The 27748-nt window shown below is 42.5% G+C and overlaps 1 protein-coding gene across 1 annotated transcript in view; it reads left to right on the top strand.

Annotated features, from left to right (window-relative positions):
• LOC143414598 (protein NLRC3-like) overlaps positions 1 to 17609 on the top strand; it is a 43632-nt gene extending 26023 nt beyond the window's left edge. Inside the window, exons 7-9 of the mRNA XM_076879323.1 lie at positions 9941 to 10114; positions 12701 to 12747; positions 12896 to 17609. Coding sequence (XP_076735438.1) covers positions 9941 to 10114; positions 12701 to 12747; positions 12896 to 13434 — 760 coding nt within the window. The 3' untranslated portion in view covers positions 13435 to 17609. The remainder of the gene's footprint in view (positions 1 to 9940; positions 10115 to 12700; positions 12748 to 12895) is intronic.
• The last annotated feature ends 10139 nt before the right edge of the window (positions 17610 to 27748 follow it).

The following is a 27748-nucleotide window of genomic DNA, read 5'->3' as shown; positions in this document are numbered from 1 at the left end:
CTGAATATAGATACTTATATTTTGTATTTTAAATATGTAATGTATGTGTCAAGTGTTCTCTGACTGTGAGGTGCCCACACTTGAAAAAGACTAGACTTTGAATTTCACTCAACTTTATTTTGACCAGGTAGATAGGTAGGTAGCAGTAGGTAAAAAACCTTTCAACACAAAAATGAAGAACATTCCATTAACCATTCAGATAAATTACATGCATTACACAGAAGACACATTTTAGAGTTTACAAACATTTTAATAGAGACTTTAACTAAGGATTTTCTTTACAAAGAATTATTTTCTTTAAATCAAAACCAAACATTTATTCACTAGTTTACAATCCACCCAAGGATTTGGGGGTAACTATTTTTAATATTAAGTAACATAAATGTGGGAACACTAACTGCACAAACAATTTATCCAAACTTAAACATTCTTTTCTGTCAATATAATTTTTTAAACCTAAATGCAGCAACTATTTTCCTAAGCGTAAAACATTTGCACAACTGAGCTTCCATAGTTCCAAATATATGTGCAGCAAATGTGAGCTCAAGAGCTTACCGATAGCCCGTCTTGTTCAAAGTCTTCCTCACAGTGGAAAAGTGGATCGTACTTAGTTTGCTGTCCTCTCAGTATGTTGCACACGGGTCAAATGGCTGCTGCATGCATTTATTTTTTTTTATTTTTCCAAGTGGATCATCATGGCCTTGCCATATTGGTCCATTTGGTTGACCTTTATTATAATTATGAATTTATTTCAGTTGCAAACGGGACAGACATGACTGTGGGATAGGACAGGGGGAAAGAATGAAAGAAAGAGGGGGAGAGAAAGAAAGAAAACCAAAGGGGAGAAGAGACGGTGAGAAGGGGGGGGAAGAGAGAAAAAAAAACAAACAAACAAACAAACAAAAAAAACTCCTGGGTCACCTGTATGGAGAAAAAAAACAGAAGAGAAAGCAAACAACAAAGAGCAACATAATAAGAAAAAAAAAAAAAAAAAGCACCATCACAATAAACTAGCTAGTCATAAATATCAATATTTACTAAATAATAAACGATATTGTGCAGCACGCAAGATAGACAGCGCACAGTGTGCTTTGAGGCAGCAGCCGAGAAAGCTTTAGTCCGCGTCTGTGAATACCCGTGTGTACACCTGTGTGCATACCTGTGTGGATCAGCATGCTTGCATTCCAAAGGTTTCTCCATGTAATGATCTGCTAGGGAGTGTGGGGAGCCACAGCCCTGTCCTTTATGGTATGGAGGAGATCAAAACTCCAGACATCCAGAGGCCCCCAGAACACAAGAGACCATTTTAAGGTCTACTAGGCACGCCCACCCTTGATTGCTCTAATGTGGCTCACCTGGCAGGGCGGCACACACCAGGCCGCGCTTAGTTGTTGATTGCACCCAAGGTCTAATCAGCGGCCATGCGCAAGCAGCAGCACCGAACAGGTAGAGGGCAGGAGGAGGAAAAGAGGAATAACAGCCACACCTACTAAGTCAGCGCGACAGTATGTAATGTATTTCGTTTCTCCCCAACACTGTCTGTGTAAAGATTTATGTTTCTAAAGTGAAACAGTGAAAAATAACAGTACTGTTAATAAATTAATATGTCGACGTTGTACAGAAAGGCCAATTTTGGCACACATCTGTCCTGAATTCGTGAAATGACAAATGACCACAGGTCCAAGTGTGTCAAACGATGATTTTATTAAACGCACGTGTGGAGGAAATACACCGTCACAATCCTCAGCATAAATCCCCCCAAAAAGCATACTTAAAATGTTTTTATATGTCATGTTTTTATATCTCATGTATCAAAGCAGATACATAACATGCATAAGTTACAGTAACCACAGCTTTTCTGCTGACAATCTTTGACGCACACTCAAAAAGACATTTTCTCCGTCTCCACGCCAGGTGCTTCCTGTAGATCTTCTTATTCTCACTTATCTCTGGAACATCAGAAGCACATCCTACAAAAAACTGTTGCTTATGCAGGCACAAAATGCAGTTACAAGAAAAATACGTCTTAACTCTAACCTAGAAATGTGTCTATATAATGTCTGTGTACGCAAGCGAGCTGTCACGACCTCACTGCATTCTGTCTCACCTCTTACCTCACCAGATAAAGCTTGTAACCTCCTACCAGACAGAAGGCCAACTCCTTTGTAAGCACATTTTCCCATAGGTGTAATAACATGATTGAAACTGTATGTTTAATAAATGGAATAAATATTTAATCAAATGCCACTGCTCAAAGCTTAATAACAGGATATAAAAATAAACACAATATAGAAATGATATAATCCCCACAATTCAAGTCAAAAACACATCAAACTTTAAGAGTTTTTTCCAAGGATGAGGAAGCAGACTCAGCCCCAAACAGCTGAATATATGGATGGTTCCCACAGCAACCACAGCAGTGTGCTCTCAGTATACTTAGTTGTATAAAGGAGTTCGTGGTGTGTTGCACTGAATAACTAAGCAGCTGAAACAGCCTCATGTATGTTGACACAGGGAAAGAATAGTGTGCTGTTCACAGCAGTCACAGCTCGCTGCCTTCAACAGTCTCTTCCTTCCTTGTTTGGATGTCACTGATATCATCTTCTGCTCTCCCACTGACCACCTGTTGGAGGTAGCATGCTAAGATGGCTAACAGCAGCATCAGTACATGTAGTCCTTAGTGATGGAAACTGGAACCATGAAGTCAGTGATGCTGGAATAAGCATCTCCACAGTGACACTAATGGTCACTATCATGACTAGGGGTGGGTTTTTATAATCGATTCATCGATTAAAATCGATTCTGGCTTGGATAACGTAAAATCGATTCATTAAAATCCTGAATCGATTTTTTAATATAAATTTATTTTGTCCGAAATGCCAGAATCTCTGGTGACATCTCACAAAATTTCAAGAACCACCAAACAGTAAATGAGAGCAGGTACAGGGATTCTGCACATAGACTTAAACACACAGCGCGACCCGCGGATCAGAATCAGTTAGATGTCGCCTTTCTCACAGTCGGGGCTGAAAGCCGACAGCTCGCTGATCCGGGTCCGCGCTTTGTGTTCACGCCCTTTATGCGCTGATTCTAAAGCTGTTAGTTTGATCTCTCTCCAAACAATATTGACCGAACCAGCAGCAAAAGAAGATCCAAACGCTTCACATAAACATCGTCATGAATTCTTTTACTGTTTTGCTTCCATTGCGATGCGCAGCTCTCTCTCTCTCCCTCTCTCCCTCCCCCTCTCCCCCCCCCTCTCTCTCGAACAGTTTCCCTTTCTTCATTATTCGCTTGCTTGTTACACAAGTCTACTGTTGTTTACAGCGCTGTCGGCCGCTGTTTTTTCCCCTTTTACATTCTTCCGAAAAGAAAACCTCATTTCTGCTGTTCAATACTGAACAAATTGAAACTTTTTAAAATTATTCAAAATGCAAAATGCTTAGCCGTGTCTCTAATAAAACCGCTGTAACGTCAGAGGTAATGTTGATTAATTAATGGTTTTCTTTCGTTTTTGATGTACTGCAGAATATTTTTATAAAATCCCAGGCCAGGAAAATCACCTACATGTTTTTCTGTGTTTTATCTTCAGCTACTTTGACACAAAGGCATCTGCTGTGATGCTCACACCTTGGATAAAGTCTTGAGAGTGTCAGCTTCCTTTTTATAGATACAAAAATATGTAAATGTCCTGATCTGAATTATATCTCTGACTGTCAAAATTTCCCAGATTTAAATCGAATCGAATCGAATTAAATCAAATCGTGGATCGAATCGATTCGGGACCTTGTGAATCGGAATTGAATCGATTCTAGAAATCAGTGACGATACCCAGCCCTAATCATGACTCTTTGATGATATTCTGTAAAACACTGACAGACAAAAGTGTTGGACAAATCTGAACAAGTCTACTTATTATACACGACTGTCCATAATTCTGATGGACACATGTTTTGGAGAAACGCCCTCCCCCTGATGATCCTCTAATCACCTGAGCCAAGGTGTGAAACTGGGTGTGGGCCCCAATCAGCCAGAGTTTCAGGTGTGTTCATTGTGAAACCTGGCCCCACCTTATCATGCGAATTCCTGAGGTCAGATGGCCCAGGATATGAGTGGGCGTTAAGGCGTCTGGGAAGGATCTCAAAACTGGATTATAGATGGCAGAGAGTTGGTGTCGTAAGCCCCGCCTCTGTTCAAAGATGGTCGCTCACAGTGGACATAGATGCTTCTTTCACTCCTCTTTCAAACCATCTGTCCTCTCTGTCCAAAATGGGAACATTGGCATCCTCAAAGAGTGTCCTTTATCCTTAAGATGCAGATGGACTGCTGAGTCTTGTCCTGTGGAGGTGGCTCTTCTATGTTGTGCCATGCGCTTGTGAAGTGGCTGTTTGGTCTCTCCAATGTAGAGGTCTGAGCATTCCTCGCTGCACTGTACAGCATACACCACATTGTTAAGTCTGTGTTTTGTTTCTATTTTCTCATATTTTATTTCTATTTTCTCATATTTTACTAAAAAAAATTAAAATAGTGTTATTTTGGCAAACTTTCTTGGTTTATATCATCATATAGGGACTCCTCAAAACAAGTTAAATATAAAAGATCTCCTTTTATCTACATTTGTCTTCTAGCCATAATTCTGTGTGTATTACAGTCATTTTCTAACACTCGGAAATTTGGAGCCCTGGGTGATTGTCTGATAATATTTACTGTGAATTAAAAAGGGGGCATATTTACATTTAACTAACTCTACAGCTTCAGAGTCTGTAAGAAGGAACAAATAGTAGTATAAAGGCTTCTTGCATGGCTTCTTTATATGTGATATTGTAGCTGATTTAAGGCTGTTCGTGTGGGAACGTTTCTCAGCCTTGACTCATTTCATAAGGAATGATCCAGCAGCTCACATAAGACCATAAAAATGGTTAGTTTCAAATAATGCCAGGCAAAAATCGCATTCACATCAAATAAAATCAACCCTGTTAACAGTTCCTCATGTTTGAGACTGTCCACACTTAAAAATATTGAAGTTTTGAAAAAGAAAAAACATCACTTTGTAAATGTTCTTACTTTACAGAGTCAAATTATCTCTGTGGTCTAATGTTTAAATTGATACTGGTTTAACTTTCTGAGTCTGTGTGCGTGTGCGTGCAGTGTTGCCAACTTAGCGATTTTGTCACTATATTTAGCGAGTTTTCAGACCCCTTAGCAACTTTTTTTCTAAAAAAAGTCGCTAAAAAAAGACGTGAAAGCGCGTATCGCTTTTACTCTCAACAAGCAGAGGGTGCTGTAACGCAGTCAGTTCTTCTTTTACTCTTATGCTGTTTTGTGGATCACAAGGTTTAAAACTACTTAAAAACACACACACAAAGTAACTCCACCAGAGCGCCTATTTCGGGTCACTTTTGCCGGTCCAAGCCCGGGTAAAGGAGCAGGGTTGGAATTGTGACATTAAAAAAAACAATAATTGCTAAAAGAAATTTAATTTGTAAAATAAATAAACTAAATAAACTCAATAAACTCTAAATGCATTTAGGACGTTTTTTACTCACTTTATGTCTTTATGTCTTTATGTCTCTGCCACGATGTTATTTCTCTCTCCAACAACGTAGGTTACAATTACATTAGCATGATCAATTATGCAAATTAAGCGATGACATCATTTAGCGACTTCTAGCGACTTTTAGGACAACCAATAGCGATTTTCCTTACTGAGGAGTTGGCAACACTGTGTGTGTGTGTGTGTGTGTGTGTGTGTGTGTGTGTGTGTGTGTGTGTGTGTGTGTGTGTGTGTGTTTAGATGTTTTTGTCTGAGCTCCCATTCAGCAGCATGTTGGAATGACATGTACGAACATGTTTGAGCTGCAGGCAGCTGTGTGTGTCAGGTATCACTTGGGAAATGTGTGTATGTGTGAAGTAATTACAGCCACTGTGCAGCACAGTGTGCTACTGACTGTGTGTGTGTTACCATGACTGAACAGCATCTGCAGACATATGTAAGTCCTTAGATATACGTGCATGTTTGAGTATGTGTGTCTCTTCTTGTATTTAATAGGGATGTGCGGATCGATCCTGAAATATCTATTCCTCCGATACCAATCATTTATGTTCCAGAATCGATTCTCACATTAAAATATTGATAGTTTAGTAATTTAGAGTAAATTTGTAATTTATCATTAACAGGAACACAGTGGAAAGAAACGATAACATTCGGATTGTCTACATTCAAAGGAACTACTTCCTCTTCCGCCTTTCATAGTCATGTGCGAAATACGGCTGTATGAATGTCTCGCAGCCCCTTGGCGCGTGCACTCACAACAATGGCTGAGCATAATTGTGCGGATGTATTTTACCTCCACAAACAGCTGAGACGTGGTTTGGATACATGTGGCAAAAAAAGTGAGGTGTTGTGGCCATACTTGCCAACCTTGAAAAAAAAAAAAGAAAAAAAGAAGAAAAAAAGAAGAAAAAAAGAAGAAGAAAAAAAAAAGAAAAAAGTCTGTGTTTTGGCGTTTTGTCTTTCGGGTGAACCAGTTTCTGTCTGAGTGTGTTGCTGGGTCTGAAATACACTGGGATGTCATGCTTGGAGAAAACTCTCCTGAGTTTCTCTGATACACCGGCTACATAGGGGATGACAATGTTGTTGCGTCTGTCCTTCTTATCCTCCCTCGCTGGTGTCTGGTCTTCTTTTCTGTGTCTCTTTGCTGACTTTAAAAACGCCCATTTAGGATAGCCGCACGTTTTGAGTGCTTCCTTTACATGTGTGTGTTCCTTCTTTTTCCTTCAGGCTTAGAGGGAACATGTTCTGCCCGGTGGTGTAGGGTCCTGATTACTCCAAGTTTGTGTTCCAGAGGGTGATGGGAGTCAAAGAGGAGGTACTGGTCCGTGTGTGTGGGCTTCCGGTAAACTTCGATGTTGAGTTTGCCGTTCTCTTCAATGTGCACGGCGCAGTCCAGGAAAGGCAAACAGTTGTCCTTTGTGTCTTCCCTGGTGAACTTGATGTTTTTATCCACAGAGTTAATGTGCGCAGTGAAGGATTCCACTTCTTGTGTCTTGATTTTGACCCAGGTGTCGTCCACATATCTGTACCAGTGGCTGGGTACTCTTCCTTTGAAAGAGCCAAGAGCCTTTCTTTCCACTTCCTCCATGTAAAGGTTGGCTACAATAGGTGACACGGGGGAGCCCATGGCACAGCCATGTTTTTGTCTGTAAAAGCCCTCGTTGTATTTGAAGTATGTAGTGGTGAGGCAGAGGTCTAACAGTGTGCAGGTCTGATCGGGTGTGAAGTTGATCCTGTCTTCCAAGGAGCTGTCTTCTTGTAGTCGTTTTCTGACCGTCTCCACGGCCTCCGTGGTGGGTATGCAAGTGAAGAGAGAGACTACATCAAAGGACACCATGGTTTCATCTGGATCCAGGGGAAGTTTCTGGACCTTGTCGGTGAAGTCGGTGGAGTTCTTGATGTGGTGTGGGGTGTTCCCCACGAGAGGAGCAAGGATGGTAGCAAGGTGTTTTGCAATGTTATAAGTAGCTGAGTTTATGCTGCTGACTATGGGTCTGAGTGGGACAGCTTCCTTGTGGATTTTAGGAAGTCCATAGATGCAGGGTATGGCATCCCCTGGGTAAAGGCGGTGATATGTAAGGCGGTCAATGATTTTGTCCTTTTCAAAGTCTTGAAGGCAAGCTATAACTTTCTTTTTGTAGCTGCTTGTGGGGTCTCGCTTTAAGGCTTCGTAGGTATTGTTGTCACTGAGGAGAGTAGTGATCTTTGTGTGGTAATCTGTAGTGTTTAGGACCACGGTGCATCTTCCCTTATCAGCTGGTGAAACAGTGATGTTGTGGTCTTTGCTCAGGGAAGCGACGGCCTTCTTTTCCTGTATTGTGAGGTTGGACGGAGGGACTTTGGCACTGGAGAGGGTGGCTGAGACTTTCATCCTGATTTGCTCTGCTTCTGTCTGTGATAATTTATTAATCCGTATGGCGGTTTCTGTGGCTGTGATGAGGTCCACTATGGGCAACTGTTGCGGAGAAATGGCAAAATTGAGTCCTTGAGATGCATTATGTTGGTTTTTAGGTTTTCTGGGAGTTTGTGTCATCAGGCTTGTTCTACACACTGTCAATCAAAGCTACAAGCTGGCATGGCGTTAGCTTTGATTTGAATCACTTTTAAAAAGGTAGATTTCCATGAAAAGACTAAATTTGTTTTCTTTCTTTATACAAAGTTCATCCCATTTTCACAGGCTCATTCTGACCAATCAGAAGCCTCCATTTCATGCACATTGTAGCAACTTCCACAGTCGCTAGAGGCCGAGGATGGAGCCTGCCTATTTGCATGACACGCTGTCAACTTTACGCAATAATGCGAGAGGTGGAATTGCTTACTTGTTTATTAAAGTGCTTTGAGAGTTTACAGAGTAATGTGATCGGCTCACGATTCAGACTCTTAAAACATCACAGGCTCTAATGCAACAAGGGGAAACTCGTTGTGCAGCGGTCAACAAAAACTACGGCTACCCAGCCCTCCTCTCTGTCAAAATCAAACCAGTGAATGACAGACTGACAACGCCCACTTAATTTCACCGCTAGCACCCACGTGACTTCCGTTACACATCACCATAGCAACCAAACAAATGAAAACCCAGTGATCATCAAAATTCAATACATTTAATTATGGCTCCTACACACATCTTTAAGTCGTCCTCTGCTGAACATCTTCTGAACCATTAAGAAACTTTCCTGAACTTTATCTTCTAACACTGGCCTGATGTTTCACTGTCAGTCTGGAGTTTGGCACATAGTGTTTGTATGCAAACTGTAGTGGGTCCTGGGCATGCTGTACCTGTGGTCGGAGGATGTCAAACCTGTTGAAGACGTAGCTGAGTTTGTTTGCCTTCTCCACATTCCCCCCCAATGTGCTGTTCTTGGTGTTGTGGCCCGTGATGGTTTTCACATCATTCCATTCCTTATGGAATTCCTTATGTCACGTCACATGACTCATACATTTTGATTAGCACCCAAAGAACTAAAGAAAGGCTAAAAGGACGTTCAGCCAATCAAATCCCTCCTAGGAACAGGAAGTCTAGAGAGGAAATGGAGCAGAGAAGGAGAATCACCAGTTTAAATGTCTGAATTTTAAACTGGTGACCCTCTAAAGAGGCTTTTATTGACTCGTTCTGTTTTCATTACAGGTTTTTTCACCATTTAAACGTTTTAATATCAGATTGAGAAATAACTTTTTAGTTATTTCTACATTTGACACAAATAATGACTTTCTGACTTGACTTTGGACTAATCTAACAACTCAGCCTGGCTATGTTGGACTTGGTGTGGAAGCAGCTCCCAGTTTGAGTTCAGGAGACAGACACCCTCTCTACTTTGAAGATCAGCTTCAAACTTTCCTTTTTGATAAAGCTTATAGTTCGAGCTGGATCAGGTGACCCTGAACCATCCCCTAGTTATGCTACTATAGGCTCAGGATGTTGGTGGACTTCCCATGATGCTCTGCTTTCTTCTCCCCTCTTTTCACTCCTGGTGCTTTTATATGTCACTACTGCATCTCCTTAACTTTTGTCTCCTCTCTCCCTAGTTTGTATTTTGTTCTTGTCTCTCTGAGCTCATCTCTTCTCTTTCCCCTCACCCTGCAACCAGTCATGGTAGATGCTTCTCCTGGAGCCTGTTTTCACTGGGAGGATCTTTGTGTCAAAGGGAGTTCTTCCTTCCCACCATCACCAAGTGCTGCTCACAGTGGATTGTCTGATGGTTGGGGCTTTCGCTCTATATTGTAGGCTGTTACCTTATACTGCTAAACAACTTAAGATGACTGCTGGCGTCTGTTGGGAATTGTCACTTATACATACAGTTACATTGAATGGATGTAAATTGATAGATGTTATTGTGACAAAGAGAAAATGATTGTTGACAGATGGATTGTTGTTTTGTGTGTCTGCAGTCTGTCAGGCTGTCTGATCACAGAGGAAGGCTGTACTTCTCTGGCCTCAGCTCTGAGCTCCAACCCCTCCCATCTGAGAGAGCTGGACCTGAGCTACAATCATCCAGGTCACTCAGGGATTAAGCTGCTGTCGGCTGGACTGAAGGATCCAGGCTGGAGACTGGACACTCTCAGGTATGGAGAGAATGTCTAATAGAGGAGGAACAGATGGAAACATTTCCTGTGTCCTTCACTCACTTCCTGTTTGTTTCCTGCGGCCTCCAACCTACTTAGCAGTAGCTGGCAATTCCTATTCACCTAAAATTAGCATTAGCCACTAATGGCATTCTACTAAGCATTAATTCCTCACTAATATAACACTAATTCACATCAAATTAGCTTTAGCTGCAAGCATCAGCCAACTTAGAACTAGCTGCAAACATTGTTAAAAGGGAAGTGAAAAGTTTTAGCATTATCGGGTAATGCTAACTCGCATGAAATTAGCATTAGCTAATAAAAGCAGCCTTCTTAGCATTAGCTGCTCACATTGTTATAATGCAAGGGGAAAGAGTTAGCATTAACGGATGATGCTAAGTCACGTCAAATTAGCATTAGCTAGTAATGGCAGCCTACTTAGCATAAGTCCTCACATCATTATAATGCAAAGGAAAATAGTTAGCATTATTTGATAATGCAAATTCACATCAAATTAGCAATAGTTATTAACGGTAACACACATCACATTGTTAAAATTGAAGGAAAAATAGTATAAGCATTAGCTACTCATATTTTTAAAATATAAGAAAAACATTGTTAGCATTAGCGGATAAATTAGCATTAGCTAATAACGGCACCCTATTTAGCATTAGCCGCTCACATTGTTAGAAATTAAGACAATATGGTATTAGCATTAGTTGCCAATGCTTATTCACCTAAAATTAGCATAGCCACTAATGGTAGCCTATTTAACATTAACTCTTTACATCGCAGGGGAAAAGTTAAAATTGAATGAAAAATACTGTTCACATTAGCTACTCATATTGTTAAAAAGTACGAAAAAAAATTGTTAGCATAAGCGGATAATGCTAATTCACCTCAAATTAGTATTAGCTAATAACGGCAACCTACTTAGCATTAGCTGGTCACATTGTTATAAAGCAAGAAAATATGGTATTAGGATTAGCTGCCAATTCCTATTCACCTAAAATTAGCGTTAGCCACTAATGGCAGTCTACTTAGCATTAAATCCCGACTAATATAATGCTAATTCACATCAAATTAGCATTAGCTGCAAGCATCAGCCTACCTAGCACTAGCTGCTCACATTGCTATAAAGCAAAGGAAAACAATATGAGTATTAGGTTCTAATGCGTATTTGCCTTAAATCAGATGTAGGTGCTAATGGCGGTCTACTTAGCATTAGCAGCACAGATTGTTGTAATGCTAGGGAAAAGAGTGTTAGCATTAGCCGTGCACATTTTTTAAAGTTAAGGGAAATAGTGTTAGCATTAGCTACTCACATTGTTAAAAAGTAAATGTTAACATTAGTGCATAATGCTAATTCACATCAAATTAGCATTAGTTAATAATGACAGTCTATTTAGCATTAGCAGATAATGTTGACCTTGGCCCACTGGAAAAGTTCAGAACTAAAGATTTAGGAGTGTTTCTTGATAGCTCTTTCTCATTTGAGAAACAAATAAATTCTGTTATTAAAACCAGCTGTAAGGTTTATAGTGTTGATTGTCATTTATGCTTAGAAATATTTACTCATATATGCTTAGAGTTTTATAATTGATTGCATAATGATAGAGGTTTGATCCTTAGTAGTCTGTAAAGACTCTGTGTGCCTTCCAGAGTGCTCTGGCATGCACACACCACTTGGGGTCATGAGAGAGGTCGTACCCTCTCTTATTGATTTATGGTGTAGGAGGACACCTACTCTGTATCTGCTTAAGTATAAGAGGCCTTTGTTAGGGGGACCGCTGGACTCTTAGCACCAGCTTTGGGGTCACAGGGTCACATCTGGAACACACACCTACACTATGCACAGACTGGTACTCTTTGTTCATACCTGTGTAAGACGTCATATGTTAATGAACTTGTGCATATTCATGTAAGCTCAATAAAGAGCAGTGTTACGAGGGAGCAGACGAGAGCGACTGAGGTCAAGTGAAGGAACGGCGCTGTCACAGTTCTCTCCCTCATCAATTGTCTGGTTCCAGCGGTGGGTCTGTGCTAGACGACCCATCACCAGCTTTTTCCATTGGTTACCAGTACGTGGTAGAATCCACTTCCAGATCTGGTTGTCTTTAAATCTGTGAATGGATTGGCTCCATCTTATCTCTCTTTAACAAAAGAATCCAAGTGGAGCCCTCAGGTCTGCAGATAAGCAGCTTCTGACCAGAACTAGACGTAAAAACAGAGGTGAGCTTTATCGATGGCTGCAGCCAAACTCTGGAACAGTCGCCCTTCACATCAGGTCGTCACCAACACTGGACATTTTTAAAAGCCGGTTGGAAACACATTTGTACTCTGTAGCTTTCAATCCTGACCAGTCTTTATAGTCATTACTGTGTATGTTTCCTATTTTCTCTCTACTCTGTGCAGCACTTTGGCTCAAGCTGTTTTTAAATGTGCTGATAAATAAATGTAGATTTCTTTGAATAAAACAGTGGAGCCGAGCTTTGAGCTCAGTGTGTAACAGTGTGTGTGTGAGAGCCATGTAATGTCCATGTGTGCATGCTGACTGTGCTGCTCTGACCCCCCTCCTCCTTTCAGGGTGGAGCCTGCTGGAGTCCGATGGTTGAGACCAGGTCTGAGGAAGTGTAAGTGTGTTTTTAATGGGATTCATGAAAACAAAGCAGCACACATTCAACCATCTTCATCATGTCAGGAGGAGTCATCAAAGTGTCAATCAATGAACAGATGATGGATCAATAACTGCAGCTGGATTGTGTTTGTTCTCTCCATCAGATTCCTGTCAACTCACAATCGACACAAACACAGTGAACACAGAGCTCCAACTGTCTGACAACAACAGGAAGGTGACACGTGTGGAGGAGGTTCAGTCATATCCTGATCATCCAGACAGATTTGATGTTTATCATCAGCTGCTGTGTAGAAATGGTCTGACTGGTCGCTGTTACTGGGAGGTCGAGTGGAGAGGAGACGTTTTTATATCAGTGAGTTACAGAAGCATCAGAAGGAAAGGAGGCAGTTATGACTGTGTGTTTGGAGACAATGATCAGTCCTGGAGTCTGAGCTGCTCTGATGATGGTCCTCAGTCTGTCAGGCACAATTACAGACTAACATCCATCTCCTCCTCCTCCTCCTCCTCCTCCTCTGTCTCTAACAGAGCAGCAGTGTATGTGGACTGTCCTGCTGGCACTCTGTCCTTCTACAGAGTCTCCTCTGACACTCTGATCCACCTCCACACCTTCAACACCACATTCACTCAAACTCTTTATCCTGGGTTTAGTGTCTATCCTGCTTCCTCAGTGTCCCTGTGCTGAGTGGAGTGTAAAGAGTGTCTCCTGTTACAGAAACACTCTGACTGTTGAACAGATAGTTCAGTCTGTACATGTCTGTCTCTTTCACTCACAAACACGTTTTCAGATTCATGGATTCAATCAGTTGATGTTTGAAACTCTTCTAAATGATTCCTTGTAAACTTCTTCAGTCACAAACAAACAGGAAGTGATGTCACATGTGTTCCTGTCCACACAGCAGAATGAGTCTATTGCTGACAGTGATGTACAAACAGAGTGAGCATTTCTGAGGCCCAAAATAAACTGAGTAGTTCACTGAATGAACAATGGACTGTGAGCTCAGTTCCTTCATCATTAGTATGGATTATATATGTATATGTATTATATTAGTATCATATATATCAGGTGCTGCTGCTTTCAGTCATTGTGCAAATGTGCTGTTTGTAAGCTTGTAAAGCTGCAGTCAGCTGAGACTGAAGAAGTCACCTGATCAGTGAGCAAACGTTTCTGAAAACGTCCAGATGAACAGAATCAACCTTTTGGGATCAGCCAGCAATGCAGCATCATTGTTGTTCAGCTTCAGAGGTTTGCAGGAATGAACTGATGACCAGAAACAGCTGCAAAGTCCAAGAAAATACCAGCTGGAGTTCAGCTGCATTTGAAGAAGTCAAAGAAAAGTAAGGATGGCAAAGGGCGACGTTTTCTTCCAAAGAGCTGCAAACATGGTCGACGCCTCATTAGAAGAATCATCTGGACATTTGTGAGGAACTCTAACCAAGAAAGCAACGTCACACAGATCCAACAGACAGTTTCCATGACTGCAAGTGTTGAGTGGAAAAATGCTACATTGCATTATTGCATCCTCTCACCACAGGAGGCGCTGTTGGCACCACTGATTGCTGATCAGCTGTTCTCTGATGATCTGATTGATACTGTGAATAACGGGACTCACTGAACTCTGTGACACAGTGAAGATTACAGAGTTGAACTTCAACATCTGACTGACGTCACACAGACAGAAGGATGAACCAGTGAGGCACAGAACACCGTTACTGGAGATACTGGATCAGCTCCATGTGAACCTCTGATGGAGAAGCTGCTGAGCCAGAGAAACATCAGGACATGACAGCAGCTGCACTTATCTAACAACATGTAGCAGAGCTGATCTATGTTAGAGGATCTATCACAGCAGCTGAAGCCAAAGTCCAACACTGGATACCAGCTGAGCCTGTGCTGAGTGTAGTGTTACAGGAAAAGGGCAGAAACACTGGTAGCTCCCAGTGATGCTGACTGGGGCACAGAGCTGAATGATGCAGCATCAGGACACTGTTTCAGTCTGACTGACAGAGAAACCTGTAGCTGTATCTACATGTGAGGCAGAGGCCACACAAGCAGCTTTCTATGTTTCACAGTGACTGAGATCTTCAGTGGGGGTGGACATGCTCCTGTACAGACCTCTGAGGAGAACCAAGGTGCAGTCAAAGAGTCCAGTCTGTCCTCACAGATGTGAACATGTGCTTTCATCAGGTCTGCTGTCAGCTAGCAGGCTCACATCAGAATCACTGTTCCTGAAAAACACAGTCTGTGTGACATCATCAGTCAGCTGATGGTCCCAGATCTGAATGGTTTCTGTCTCTACTGAGGAAGTCAGAGAATATCACTGAGGTGTGGATCAGGTCTGAGTGAGCTGTGGAGGGACAGCTTTAAACAGTCCACAGGTCTCACGTCCTGCTCAGTCTGGTAGCAGATACCTCGTATTGTTCCAGATGTGCTGACATCAGCAGCAGCACAGCTGTGTGATACCATGAATCTCAGTTATTGATCCAACACACAGTAAATACAAAGATCAGGATTTCTGAGAGTAATCATTATGAGTCTGAACACATGATCACTGAATGTTAGTCTCCACAATAATAAGCTAACACAAGCAAACACAGCTTTCAGCTCTTATTTTGAAACTGGCTTATTTAGAGAGCTGTGATGTGAGCGTGCCTGGCTCTGAGGCACTTGGGTCAGCCTCTGTTGTTTAGAAGTGTTACAGACTGTGAATGACACAGACCTGTCAGTTTCCATGTTTGTCTGTAACACAGCTCAGGGCTCCATGCTGAACGCATCCATCCAGTGTTATTGATCCAGGACTGATACCAGCATTGGGATCAATACTACAACACACAATCACATGTGTCCACGTGATGTGTTTGACCAGCTTTATTCATTAATGATCAATCAGCTTATTTACTGCATCTGAGTCCAGCTTCATTTAAATGATCCAACCATGAAAATGACATCAGTCCTACAGAAGCACTTCATGCTAACAGGAAGTCATTGATTAAGGTGGAATAACACAGAGACACAACCACTCACAGCTAACCTGACCCCACTAACTGCATGTGTTTGGACTGTGGGAGGAAGCCGGAGTACCGGAGAGGACGCACACAAACACGGGAGAACATGAAGCTCTGAAACAAAGATGGTGGATTTGACCTCAGGACCAGGTGCGTAATTTCCAGGGGGGTTACGGGGGTCATGACCCCCCAATAATCAGATCCAGCCAATAAAATTTCATCGTTCCAGTTTATAAAATTATGAATTATCTTGCATTAATAGCTTTTTGATTTTCTTTAATCGTTTCAATTATTATCAGCAAAATAGTTCCATGTTTAATCATCCAGTAATGTAACCCCGCCTCCTCCACCGCGTACTTGGTATTACCCAACCGGCTTTCTCTACCAAACCTTCACTGTTTGCTGTGTGTTTGTTAGCACAGTTGCTGGTGCCAGAGACTGCCAGTGTCTTCAGTCTGAGGTTTGAAGTTTCCATGTTTTAAAGTTCAAAAATTGAGGAAGGAGAGTACAAACACCCATGGTCCAGAAGATCTTGGTCAAGCAATGATTTTAATGAATACACACGTGTGGGAAGAACAGCTCCGTTCGCAGACGGGAACTGGTCTTCGACTTACTCAAAGCATACACAGATTTTTATACTGTCAGGGCTTAAATTTAATGACGCCCCTTTAACGTCACAGATACATTTTATACATAGATCAGATCAACACCACAATGACTTTTACCACCGTTCGAAAGAACATCATCTTCTATTTTCATGGCTGGCACTTCCTGTCTACCTTTCAGTTCTTGTCTTGTTCCTCTTTCTTGCCGAGACAACAAGGAACGGTTCCTCTTTTACCGAGACAATTTTGCAGTTACAGCCAGACATGACTAAACTCTCCTCTAAATAAATCTAACTAAAAGTGTGTGTGTGTTGACCTCACTGAGCCTCTATGTCACCTCTCGCACTTCTGACCTTTTACGAGACCAGAGGCTCACTGAGACTATATGTATGTCATCTACTAAATAAATCTTCTAATCAAAAACCTCTAATGAAACCTTAATATAAAATGACCTGATATAAGTGTTTTGTAAGCATGTATTGCAATCCCTTCTATGTTCTAGTTTTCCCTCAGCATGGATCACCTGAACAGTCACGTCAGTGAAGCTTAAAACCCTTAATGAACCTGAACATCAACTCAAATAAGCACAGATATGCAATGTGTACAAAATAGTTATAACTGCATCTGAAATACAAAGTTAACATCATCATAAACATCTTAAGGCCATCTTAAAGCTATCTGTTACATTGTTAAAGCAATGATCGTCTTAGCCTGCTGCTCAAAATAACTTTCTGCTTTCACTTCTGCAAACTCTCTGCAACTTCCTGTCAGCCTGCAACTTAGTCTTTCTGAAAGACACACACTGTTCAACCTCTGAATGCAATATCCATGCTGCAGATTATATTTATTATTTAACAATAGCAGTAAAATAATTTCCCTACTCCACACATGTCTGTGTGATGTGTGGTGTGAAGGCTGCTGGTTAAACTGGGACGCACTGAGTGCTCATAGAGATGCTCCATGAGTCCCAGTACAGACTACAAACATGGTGGAAACTTAGCTTTGATATCCACACACTCTGCACGTCTGTGAGGAACTGTGATGAAGATGTGCAGAGATCTGTGTCCAAACAGGAGAAAGACTGTAAAGACTCTGTGCTTCTAACAGCCTCTGTTAACATATGTGAGGCTGTTTGTTGTTGTTGCCATGGAGCTTTGCACTGTTTGGGTCAGCAGGTCATGTGATCAGGTTTGTTCTGCTGGACGATGGTTCAGTGTCGGGTTTGTTTGCATTCATCAATAAATATCTAAATAAATCAAAGACTCCATGTTTGTTCTTTCATCATGTGACCTCTGCTCATCCATCTCTGTGAGTATCAGGATACATTTGGTTCATAATACACAGAAAAATCAGAGTTAATACCTGTAATAAATGTGAAAGATTCCTGCAGTGATAACCAGGCAGGACTTAAACACATCCAAGCTGTCACCACGGTAACAGCACCGCCCATCCACAGGTGAGGGGAGGAGCAAAAAGAGGGACTGTCACCATTTTATACTAAAAACACTCAACTAATGTTTCTAACATGAAACAAATAAGCCCACATTAATGTGAGCGTTTATTAAATAATAATAATCATGATTTCCTCCTGATCTCATTTCCACAGCAGAGAAAACTGTGGTGTATATTGAGGTGGAGGGTGTGGTCTGTGGCTCAGGTGTAGAGTGAGGGTGGGGTGCACCACAGCAGCATGCTGGGACTGCTGAGGGTGGAGGAGGGAGTGATGATGACATCATGAGCAGCGCAAATAATTAATCACCAACACAGTTGTATTTGTTTCTAGTATAGTTATAAATAAGCTGATCAAATATCTGCTGACTGATTAGATCCAGTATCTATTACAGATGAACTGGATATCACAGCATGTTGTTAACCCGTCATATCAAACTAAACAGTGTTGCTGGTGTAAATATCCTCCAATAAAATCAGATGAGGGCTTCTGTTGCCAGGTAACGATGATGTCACCCTGGATCTTCTGGAGTCTGATGTATTTCAACTGATTCATTTATTCCACCTTAACAGTTCATTCCTCAAATCAAACAGGATATTTGACCCTTAAAAAATGTACCAACAAATAATTTTGCAATAAAATATTTATTTCTCAGCTTTTACAAGTGAAATCAAACAAGTTTATTTAAAAGTGAAACCAGAGTGGAAGCTGCTCATATAGAGTCCAACCCAGGCAGCATCATCAAAGTGTCGGCTCTCTGAACACGGTGCAAGATCGCCATCTGCAGGACTAAACTAGTTTTTCTCCTCGTCAACCTCAAGATGACGTCATCGTACAGCAAAACATGCAGATCAGGTGACATGACTGTCTGAGAGGCGGAGTTAAACTGTGGCAGGTAAGCATGTGGAGGAGGAGCAACAACATGATGCTGGAACATCATCATTGCATTATCCAGTTTCCTCTCTAACTGGATGCTGCTGTGAACAAGAACAGCTGTGGAACCAGGGTCCTGAGTGTCATTTATGGATGAATGCAGGTCAGTGAGTACAAGGGCAAGGAGACGTCACAGACATGTTGAAATTGTGATGTGAAGACGGTGGACTGTGGTGGCCACTGCAGACTGTTGGGCTCTGTCACAATCTTCTTCAGTCTCTGTTACAGACGTGGGTTTGCTTGGACAGCCTGATAGCGACTCCCTGTCTGTCTGGAACAAAGCGTTTACATTCAAAAAGACATTTACACAAAACACCAACAACACACGTCAACATCACATGATATTATATATTATTATCATTTATTCATTATTTATTATTGGTCAGAGGGCCCGGTGGTGCCAGTGTCCGGCAGCCTCGCCTCTGTCAGTGCGCCCCAGGGTGGCTGTGGCTACATTGTAGCTTGCCATCACCAGTGTGTGAATGGGTGGATGACAGGTTGTGTAAAGCGCTTTGGGGTCCTTAGGGACTAGAAAAGCGCTATACAAATACAGGCCATTTACCATTTACCATTCATATTTATTTTTCAATGAAGATGACGACCAACTGCAGCTTGAATCATTGAGACACATTAAATAAACTTTGCTCGATGACAATAAGCAGAGTTAAATCAGTCCAATAAGTGTGGAGCCCTTCCTTCAGAACGTGTCTGCGTAGGTTCTCAGTCATCCAGGTCATGTTTGTCCAAGCAGCAACCACAACCTCCCTGCACAACATTTTGCAAAGTCAAATTTGCTTATTGTCCCATCAACAGCTTACACACAGAATCTTCTTTCCAGGAGTACAAATATCTTTACTGTGAGGAAGTGACGCAGAAAATACAACGTTTCCCTCTCTGTGACAATGAAGAAGTGCTTGAGATTAAGTAGAGCGATCCTTCTTCCTTCTTCATTTCCTGCTCGCATCATCATCTGACCTCTGACTTCCTTGTCAAGGTCTCTCAGCATTGACTGGAACATCAAATCAGACTCACACCATCTTCTTGTAATGTGGGCATGTCTGTCAGTTGTTTGAAGAGCATCTCTGTCCTAAACACAATAGGAAGAACAACACCGCCCCAAAACAAACACTTCCAGATTAGATGAAGGGCACCATGATTGGAAATGGTAACATTAACACGTTAACTTCCTGTGTTTGGTCTGCAGTGGATGACTCGAGATTCAGGGATCTACATTTAAAAACACACATGTAAAACTGACAGCAAGGTTTTACCATCATATAGTCGACATAACTAAGCACAGCTGTTAACCTGTATGTTTGCTAACATTTGAACTCTTACTGTTGGAAATTCTATCAACAAAACACTAAATATAGTTGAATTCAATCCTACCTGAGCTGGTTGAACCAGTTTTAAATTCAAATTTTATTTATCACACACACAAAACCATACACAGTATGACAGGAGGTGAAATGCTTGTAGCTGTGCAATGCCCGACCAGTTTCATGACATACTTCCTCTTCCATCTGGGAACATAGTCTAAAGACAGGAAGCAGCTACTGTCAGCTTCCTGAATACCCAATAAGAAACAAATCAGGCCAAATCAACAAACCTTTGGGTCTTGTTTTCAAAAGTGCATGTTTGGCAGCTTCTGTCTCTCTTTCCATCCACTGTTGGATGTCTTGTTCTGAAATAGTCACTTGGACAAACATGGGGAGAAAAGATTCACTTGCGACTACAAGCATACGGTCCATTAAAGTCGGGTTACTCGGGGACTCTTTCAGGACGGCAGAAATCTCCTCCTCAGCAGACTGGTGACCTTCTCCTCTTTGTCCCATCTCTGAAGGAGCTGCACTTCTATCAGTAGGAACTGTCAGCTCTCTCAGTTTGAATCGAAATGAGTCATTTTAACTACTAATACAGAAATATGTAGACCTAGATCCAATGACTTCCTCCTCCCATAATGCAATAGTGCATCAGTCAGAAGGTCCAGTCGATGTGATGGAGTCATCTGTTTGTGACTCGTGCAGATCTTCTGAGGAAGGAGCAGAACCTCTCCATGCCTTCTCCATCGTTCAGCCCAAACCCAGGAAGCCTTCGTGTGCTCTACATGATTTCTGATTAACACATATTTGCTGTTTACTGTACAAGAGTGTATCAAAGTATGGACTGAATAGTGTGTGCATGTGCTTAGGATGACATGTATGTCAGTTGGTGTACATTCACCAGTTTATGTCCATAAACATGGACAGCCAGGGAAACACCTGGAGGTGTTCCTCCTGCATTTGTCTGATAAACACCAAACACAGTTTTATAAACAGAAAATGTTGTTCTTGTGTCATATAGTAAAAGAAGATACTCACATGTATATGTGAGGACAGCACACAGTGTCGTATATGAAATTCAGCTTGATGTTCTTGTCCTGGTATCTTTTCACCAGCTCACTGATGACACTGGATCTGCTCGCCTGTTTAAAACAGATCATCTCAATGGTTTCGAGTCGATAAGAGAAATAATATTTTGGGAAACGTTTGGTGACATTGTTGACTGTAGGTTAGTGACTTAAGCATTGATTAACAACTCAGCGTTCTCCATGAATCATGTTCAAAAACATCAAGGGAATTTCATGACGACAGGAGGCTCCAAATACACCAGTTACACCAGTTACATCTAGTTTTTTCTGCTGGTTTTGTGACTGAAGTAAATTTCCAGCTTTAGAGTTGCTGCAGTCCTAATTACAAAAGGAAATAGTAGTCCTCAATCAACCATAATAACTTTAACATGACAGAAATTATCTTTAAAATAAAATAAAAAATAGGTGTGTGTGTGTGTGTGGGGGGGGGGGGGGGGGGGGCAACACTCAACATCTGCACATTCAAAAACATCTGTTTCCATCACAAATACTTCAAATGTTGTTTCTTATATAACCAGTCCATTTAAAACTATGACTTATTTAGGAGAGCGCCTCACTAGTGATGGAGCAGTGACATGAAGTTTCCTTCAACATTTCCTCAGCTCAGCTGGTTTGGAGCTCTCAGGATGAGACAGCAGATATTCCTCTACATCTTTGTCTCTTACAAACATGATGTTTCCATCCAAGCGCTCAGTAATACTTCTTCTTTTTCTTACAAGGCCAAAGTCGGCATCCATGCTCACAATCATTGTGCCATCAGTCTGAAACCAAACATCAACACTGGTTCATCCATTTCTGTCTGATGGAACCAAATCTCATGACAGGATGATTAACTTGGTTGGTAGATCATTAGATAACACCTGACAGACTGAACCCACTCCAGTGGACATAAGAGTAGAAAATATGATCTAGTGTCAACATTGAAGGACTTTTCAGCCTGAAACATGTTTATATACAGAAATGTGTCAAATGCTGTTAAACTGTATGATCTGCATTGTGTTGCACTGAGCAATGACACGCTGATGTCCAAACAGAATAGTTTGGCATTAAGTCATAAATCTCTAAGAACAAACCTGTGTTCACGAACATGTTTATCTCTCTTGTGTTTACTGCGTGGGTCTGTGGTCCTCTGGTAAATGTAGCTGTAAATGTTGTTTTCCTAATATACACGAGTACTGCTGCGTTCATGCATCGATGTTCTCCATGTTCTTTGCAAATAATGCAAATGTTTGTGAATGGTGCTGAGCATTTCTATGACATCTTTCAGTGAATCCCACAGGCTGAGCTCTTCTCTCTTTGCCTAACTGCTTGCTGTCTCTGAACCAAAAGAGCTCCAAGTCCCATTATCCATGTTCTCAGCCAGTGGTGTGACTGGTGTGGGGACAGGTGAACCAGTCTGACTGAAGCTGGGAGGTGACGACTTCATTCGTTTAATAACAGCCCCTCTCGCTCAGTTTTTTCATTCGCTCTTGCTCAGATCTCTGCGAACCTGCTCGCAGTGTGTCGCTCAGTGTGGTTGATCATCTTCATCTTAACTTCCTGCTTCTATCATGGTTAAAGCTGATGAATCCTGTGGACATCAAACACTGATGGTGTTACTGGAGCTGAGTGAAGTTTGATGGCTTTATTATCCAGGCTGTGACACATGGCAGCTGTCAGAGCAGAACACAGGAAGTCAGCAGGTGTGTTTCAATTCAGCCTCTGCTTCCTCTGAAGGTCCATGACATCACAGCGAGGCCACGAAGGCCGTCCAGACTCCCAGGCTCCCACAAACCTGTCCTCCTTCTCCCTGGATTTGAAGGACAGGTGGGCCCACCCTATCCCAGCATGCATTGCAGCGTGGTGGTGGAACATATATTTTGGGTCCAGAGATGGAGCAGCGTTCTCTCTGAGTCTTTGAGGCTGTTTCTGTTTGAATCTGGCTTCAGTCTAAGGCTACGTCCACACGTACACGTAAAGGCAGAAATGAAGGAAAACGCTGCTATGAACATGCCACAGCAACAGGTGGCGATATATTCCTAACCGTGCAGAAATGTTGGCCAATCTAGAAGCCTCGGTGGGAAAAAGTAAACAAAGCTGGGGCATAGAAGCAGAACCGAGTCGTATGTGTGGACGGACAGTAACTGTGTGTATATGTAAGCATTTAAACACTGCAGAGAGTAGAATTAACAGTATTGTAGAAATTCATTTCACCGAAACAATAACGTGGCGCACAGTGTGACGTCAAAAAAGGCGCACACCTTTGACGCTGCGTTTTCTCCGTTTTTCTCGTCCACACGTAAATGACAGGTGAGGCTGTGTGTGACTGCAACTAGTCTGTGACCTTTGACCTCCACACATGAACACACACACACCTGTCAGCTCCTGTACGTCCAATCAGCCTGAATGACATCATCAACCAGTAGCTGATTGGCTGTTAGGTGGTGAGGTGGAGGTGATGCTGTAGCCAGGTCCAACCAACAGCAGCGTTAGGATGCATGAGCTACTGTTTCCATGGACACAACCCCTGATGTTTCAAAATAAAAGCACAGTCAGAGTAAAACCAAAGCTGCGTTATTGTTAAATTATTATAAGTTATTTATTGTTATCAGATTACAAACTGAAATCATTCGTCAGTTTATTACTATTATGATATGAAATTAATGTCTGATGACATGATGGTGAGCTGAGGTGTTGCCATGGTAACAGGCTGTTTATGTGATGGTCACGGGTGGAGAAGCAGCTGAGGCTGCTGATGATGGTGGACTTGGGGACTGGGACTATTGGTGATGATGTCAGGCAGTGAGGGACAGTGGCTTGTGACAGGGAGAGGTTGAATCCTCTGGTGAACACAGGAGTCAGCTGGTCGGCGCAGGCTTAAGTTTCTCTGCTAATGAGATGTCCATATATCCGTATTTATCCCATTGCCTTTGTAATTGGTGATGTATTTCAGGCCTTTTCTGGAGTTGTTATCAGTTATTTATTACACAGTGTCATACAAACAGCAGAACAGTACATGTAAAAGCAGAAATAACATTAAAAGCAAGCAAAACAAACAAAAAGCATAGAAACCCCAGGGTGAAGAGCATTAAAGCACAGACAGAAACACACACAAATTACAGACAGGAAAGAAGCAGTAGAAAGAAGAGCCCCAATGCATATCGGACTCATCTTATCGGACAAGGATCCCTCCTCCCGTTTTTAGGTATCCTTTCATTCGCTATTTTTCCCTTTTCATCTTCCACTTATGATATATACGACCATGCAACATAACTTCTTGCAAACCAATCTCTCCTCCATCACTGCATTGGGTCCCTTTGTCAGCTTAATGGCCAAAGTGAGTCTGAAAGTCTACAGAAAAGCAGTTAATCAGTTAATCCCGCTAACACTTTTGTTGGGCGCGCATGCTAGACATAAGCTGCTATCCATGCTGAGTATGGGTTTACTTCTTTCTGGTGTTTGAGGCAAGGGCCAGACCTTCAGGTGCCTGCGCTGCAGAGACAAGGTGGGTTATGCTGATTTTGTGAAAATAGGCCATCACAGTGATGTGGCAGGACCATCTCATGCAGAAAGAGTGAACATTGAAAACCAGCCCTCTGTAACACATGTCTGTGCATCTCACAGCCAGGCTCATCCCAAATATGGACACTCCAGAAACAGTGAGTGCACATGTAACTCACTCACATTTCTTGCTTTCCTTCATGAGAATGAAAACATGACTACAGCTGACCTTCATCTGGTCTTGGATAAAGGTGATGTGATGTACAAAGAGGCCAGGAAAAGATTCCCTGACAGTATTCATTTGGCAACCGATGAGCTGCCAAACAAAGTTGATGCTTGTAGGTTTCCCGGTATGGGGCATTTGGAGAACCTCCAGAGGAAGCAGTAGATACCTTTCTCAGCTTAGAAGCTGGACTGAGCTGCCTGTTGTCAGATGTACAGTATGCCTTGCTGATCATGAGTGGATTGTGTATCGCAGTGTTCAGATCCACATTAGGCAAATATAGTTTCTTTGATCCACACTCCAGAACAGCCAGTGGTCTTCCTCTACCACTACGGTCACGTAATCGTGTTACAGCTGTGATGATGAATTTCACGCCCCTGAGTGACATGATTAAGAGCCTCCAAGATTCTTAGCAAATGATGGAGATCTCTCTTGCTGCAGTGCTTCTGCCTCCATTTAATAGGCGGGTTCTCCAGCTGGAACCAGTCACTTTGGAGCTGTATAACCACGCACCGATCGCAGCAGGGATTCGTCAATTAACATAAACAAATGCATTGATTGCACAAAACAAACACATAAAATGCAAGTTTATAACAAAGGTAACACAGCAACTCTCAGTTAGAATGGACATACTTTATTAGATACAGTCAGGAGGAGAAATTTGGGAAGATTTCTGTCAATGGAAAATTGTATTTAGTAGTCAGTATAATCTTTTAGTGATATAAGTTTGCATATGGTAGAATGCTGCATGTAATCATTTGTGTGTAGAAGTATATAGTTGGTGGCATATTGAAGGAATGTCTCATCCTAGGAGGTCTGTAACACTCTAGGGTGTTCACCCCCACATCCTGGGAGCATGAGAGAGGTCGTACCTTGTCTTATTGTTTTACGGTAGGATTAACGTCTTAACGGCTACCAAGACTGGCAATTGGGACATGGAATGTCACCTCTCTGGCGGGCAAGGAGCCTGAGTTAGTGCGTGAGGTTAAGAGGTACCGCTAGATATAGTCAGGCGCACCTCAACGCATGGCTTGGGCTCTGGACCCAGTCTCCTGGAGAGGGGCTGGACTCTGTCTGAGTTGCCCCTGGTGAGAGGCGGCGGGCTGGTGTGGGTATCTTGGTATCGCCTCGGCTTGCTGCCTGTACGTTGGGGTTCTTCTCGGTGGATGAGAGGGTTTGTTCCCTGCACCTTCAGGTAACAGGGAATGAGTCCTGATTGTCATCTGTGCTTACGCGCCGAGGGGCAGTTCAGAGTACCCAGCACCAGATGGGGTGCTGGAAGGGTGCTTCGCCTTGAGACTCTGTCGTCCTACTGGGAAACTTCAATGCTCACGTGTGTGACAGCGAGACCTGGAGGGGCGTGATTGGGAGGAACGTCCTCCTTAATCTGAACCTGAACGGTGTTTTGTTATTGGACTTCTGTGCAAACCTCAGTTTGGTGATAACGAACACCATATTCGAACATGTCAAGCAGCAGGAATGATGATCAACACCTCCAAATCTGAGGCCTTGGTTCTCAGCCGGAAAAGGGTGGAGTGCCCACTCCGGGTCAGGGACGAGTTCCTGCACCAAGTGGAGGAGTTCAAGTATCTCTGGGTCTTGTTCAGGAGTGATGGGAGAAGGGAGCGGGAGATCGACAGACGGATTGGCGCTGTGGCTGCAGCGATGCGGACGCTGCACTGGTCCATCGTGGTGAAGAGGGAGCTGAGCATAAAAGCAAAGCTCTCAATTTAGTGGTCAATCTTTGTCCCTACCCTCAGGTCACAAGCTGTGGGTAGTGCCCGAAAGAATGAAATCGCCGATACAAGCGGCGGAAATGCGCTTCCTCTAAAGGGTGAGCCAGTTGAAGTAGTTTGGGCATCTGACAAGGGTGCCTCCTGGGCGCCCCCAGGGCAGATCTAGGACACGCTGGAGAGATTATATCTCTCAGCTGGCCTGGGAACGCCTTGGTGTTCCCCCAGATAAACTGGAGGAGGTGGCTAGGGAGAGGGAGGTCTGGGGTTTTCTGCTTAGGCTGCTGCCCCTGCTACCTGGCCCTGGTTAAAGCAGAAGAAGATTGATGGATGGATGAATGTATGGATACTTCACACCTCTGGTGTGCAGCTACCCTTAACAGTTTTGAGTGTGTCTAGAGGACTGTAGGATGATAACGACCGTGTCGGCAATGCACACACATAATCCTGAATCAGAGGAACAGTATTGGAAAATGATAAAAACATGAACTCAACTTATTAAACGTTAATATTTACCAGTTACCATCACTCATGTGTGGTTTTATTGATGTCTGTGGTTCTCAGTCACCCAGGTCATGGTGATCTCAGGAGCTTGGAAGGAAAAGACTGAACGTCATTAATTTTTGTCCGAGAAGCTTCTTCATTTCTGAGAACATTTGGTGGAGAGTCCCAGATTTTTAAGGCCTGTTGGGAGTGTCCCTAAGAGGGTTGTGGAGCCACTATTGATCCTCTGCCTAATCACACGGGCCCAGGGGTGAAAACGGGTGTGTCATTGTCAGCAGAGCTTTCTAATATTTATATTTTATCCTGGCACAGTTGGTGTGGAGCACTCAAAATTTCATTGTATTTGTAAATGACGATAAAAAGCTATTTTACTCTATTCTATTCTTTCTCAGATCTTTAAGGACACACTGCACACCATTTTGAGACATGCCAAGTTTTCAGCTAATCACCTTTTTGCACCAACAAGTTGACTTCTTTCAGTTTGAGCAAGCCACGTAGTCTGAAAGGAGCCTGAGGAGTGATACTTGACTGTCACTCATGCAGGGGTTAAAGCTGAGAAGCCTGGAGCTGTAACTGAACATTCCTCTACTCATTCAGGTTTTGCATAAAATCCCAGGATAGATAAAGAAGAATGGAAATATGTTTTAAACTATGG

Source organism: Maylandia zebra, linkage group LG3, assembly GCF_041146795.1.
Source record: "Maylandia zebra isolate NMK-2024a linkage group LG3, Mzebra_GT3a, whole genome shotgun sequence".
In the NCBI taxonomy this organism is placed as follows: domain Eukaryota; kingdom Metazoa; phylum Chordata; class Actinopteri; order Cichliformes; family Cichlidae; genus Maylandia; species Maylandia zebra.
This window is presented reverse-complemented; position numbering and strand designations above follow the sequence as displayed.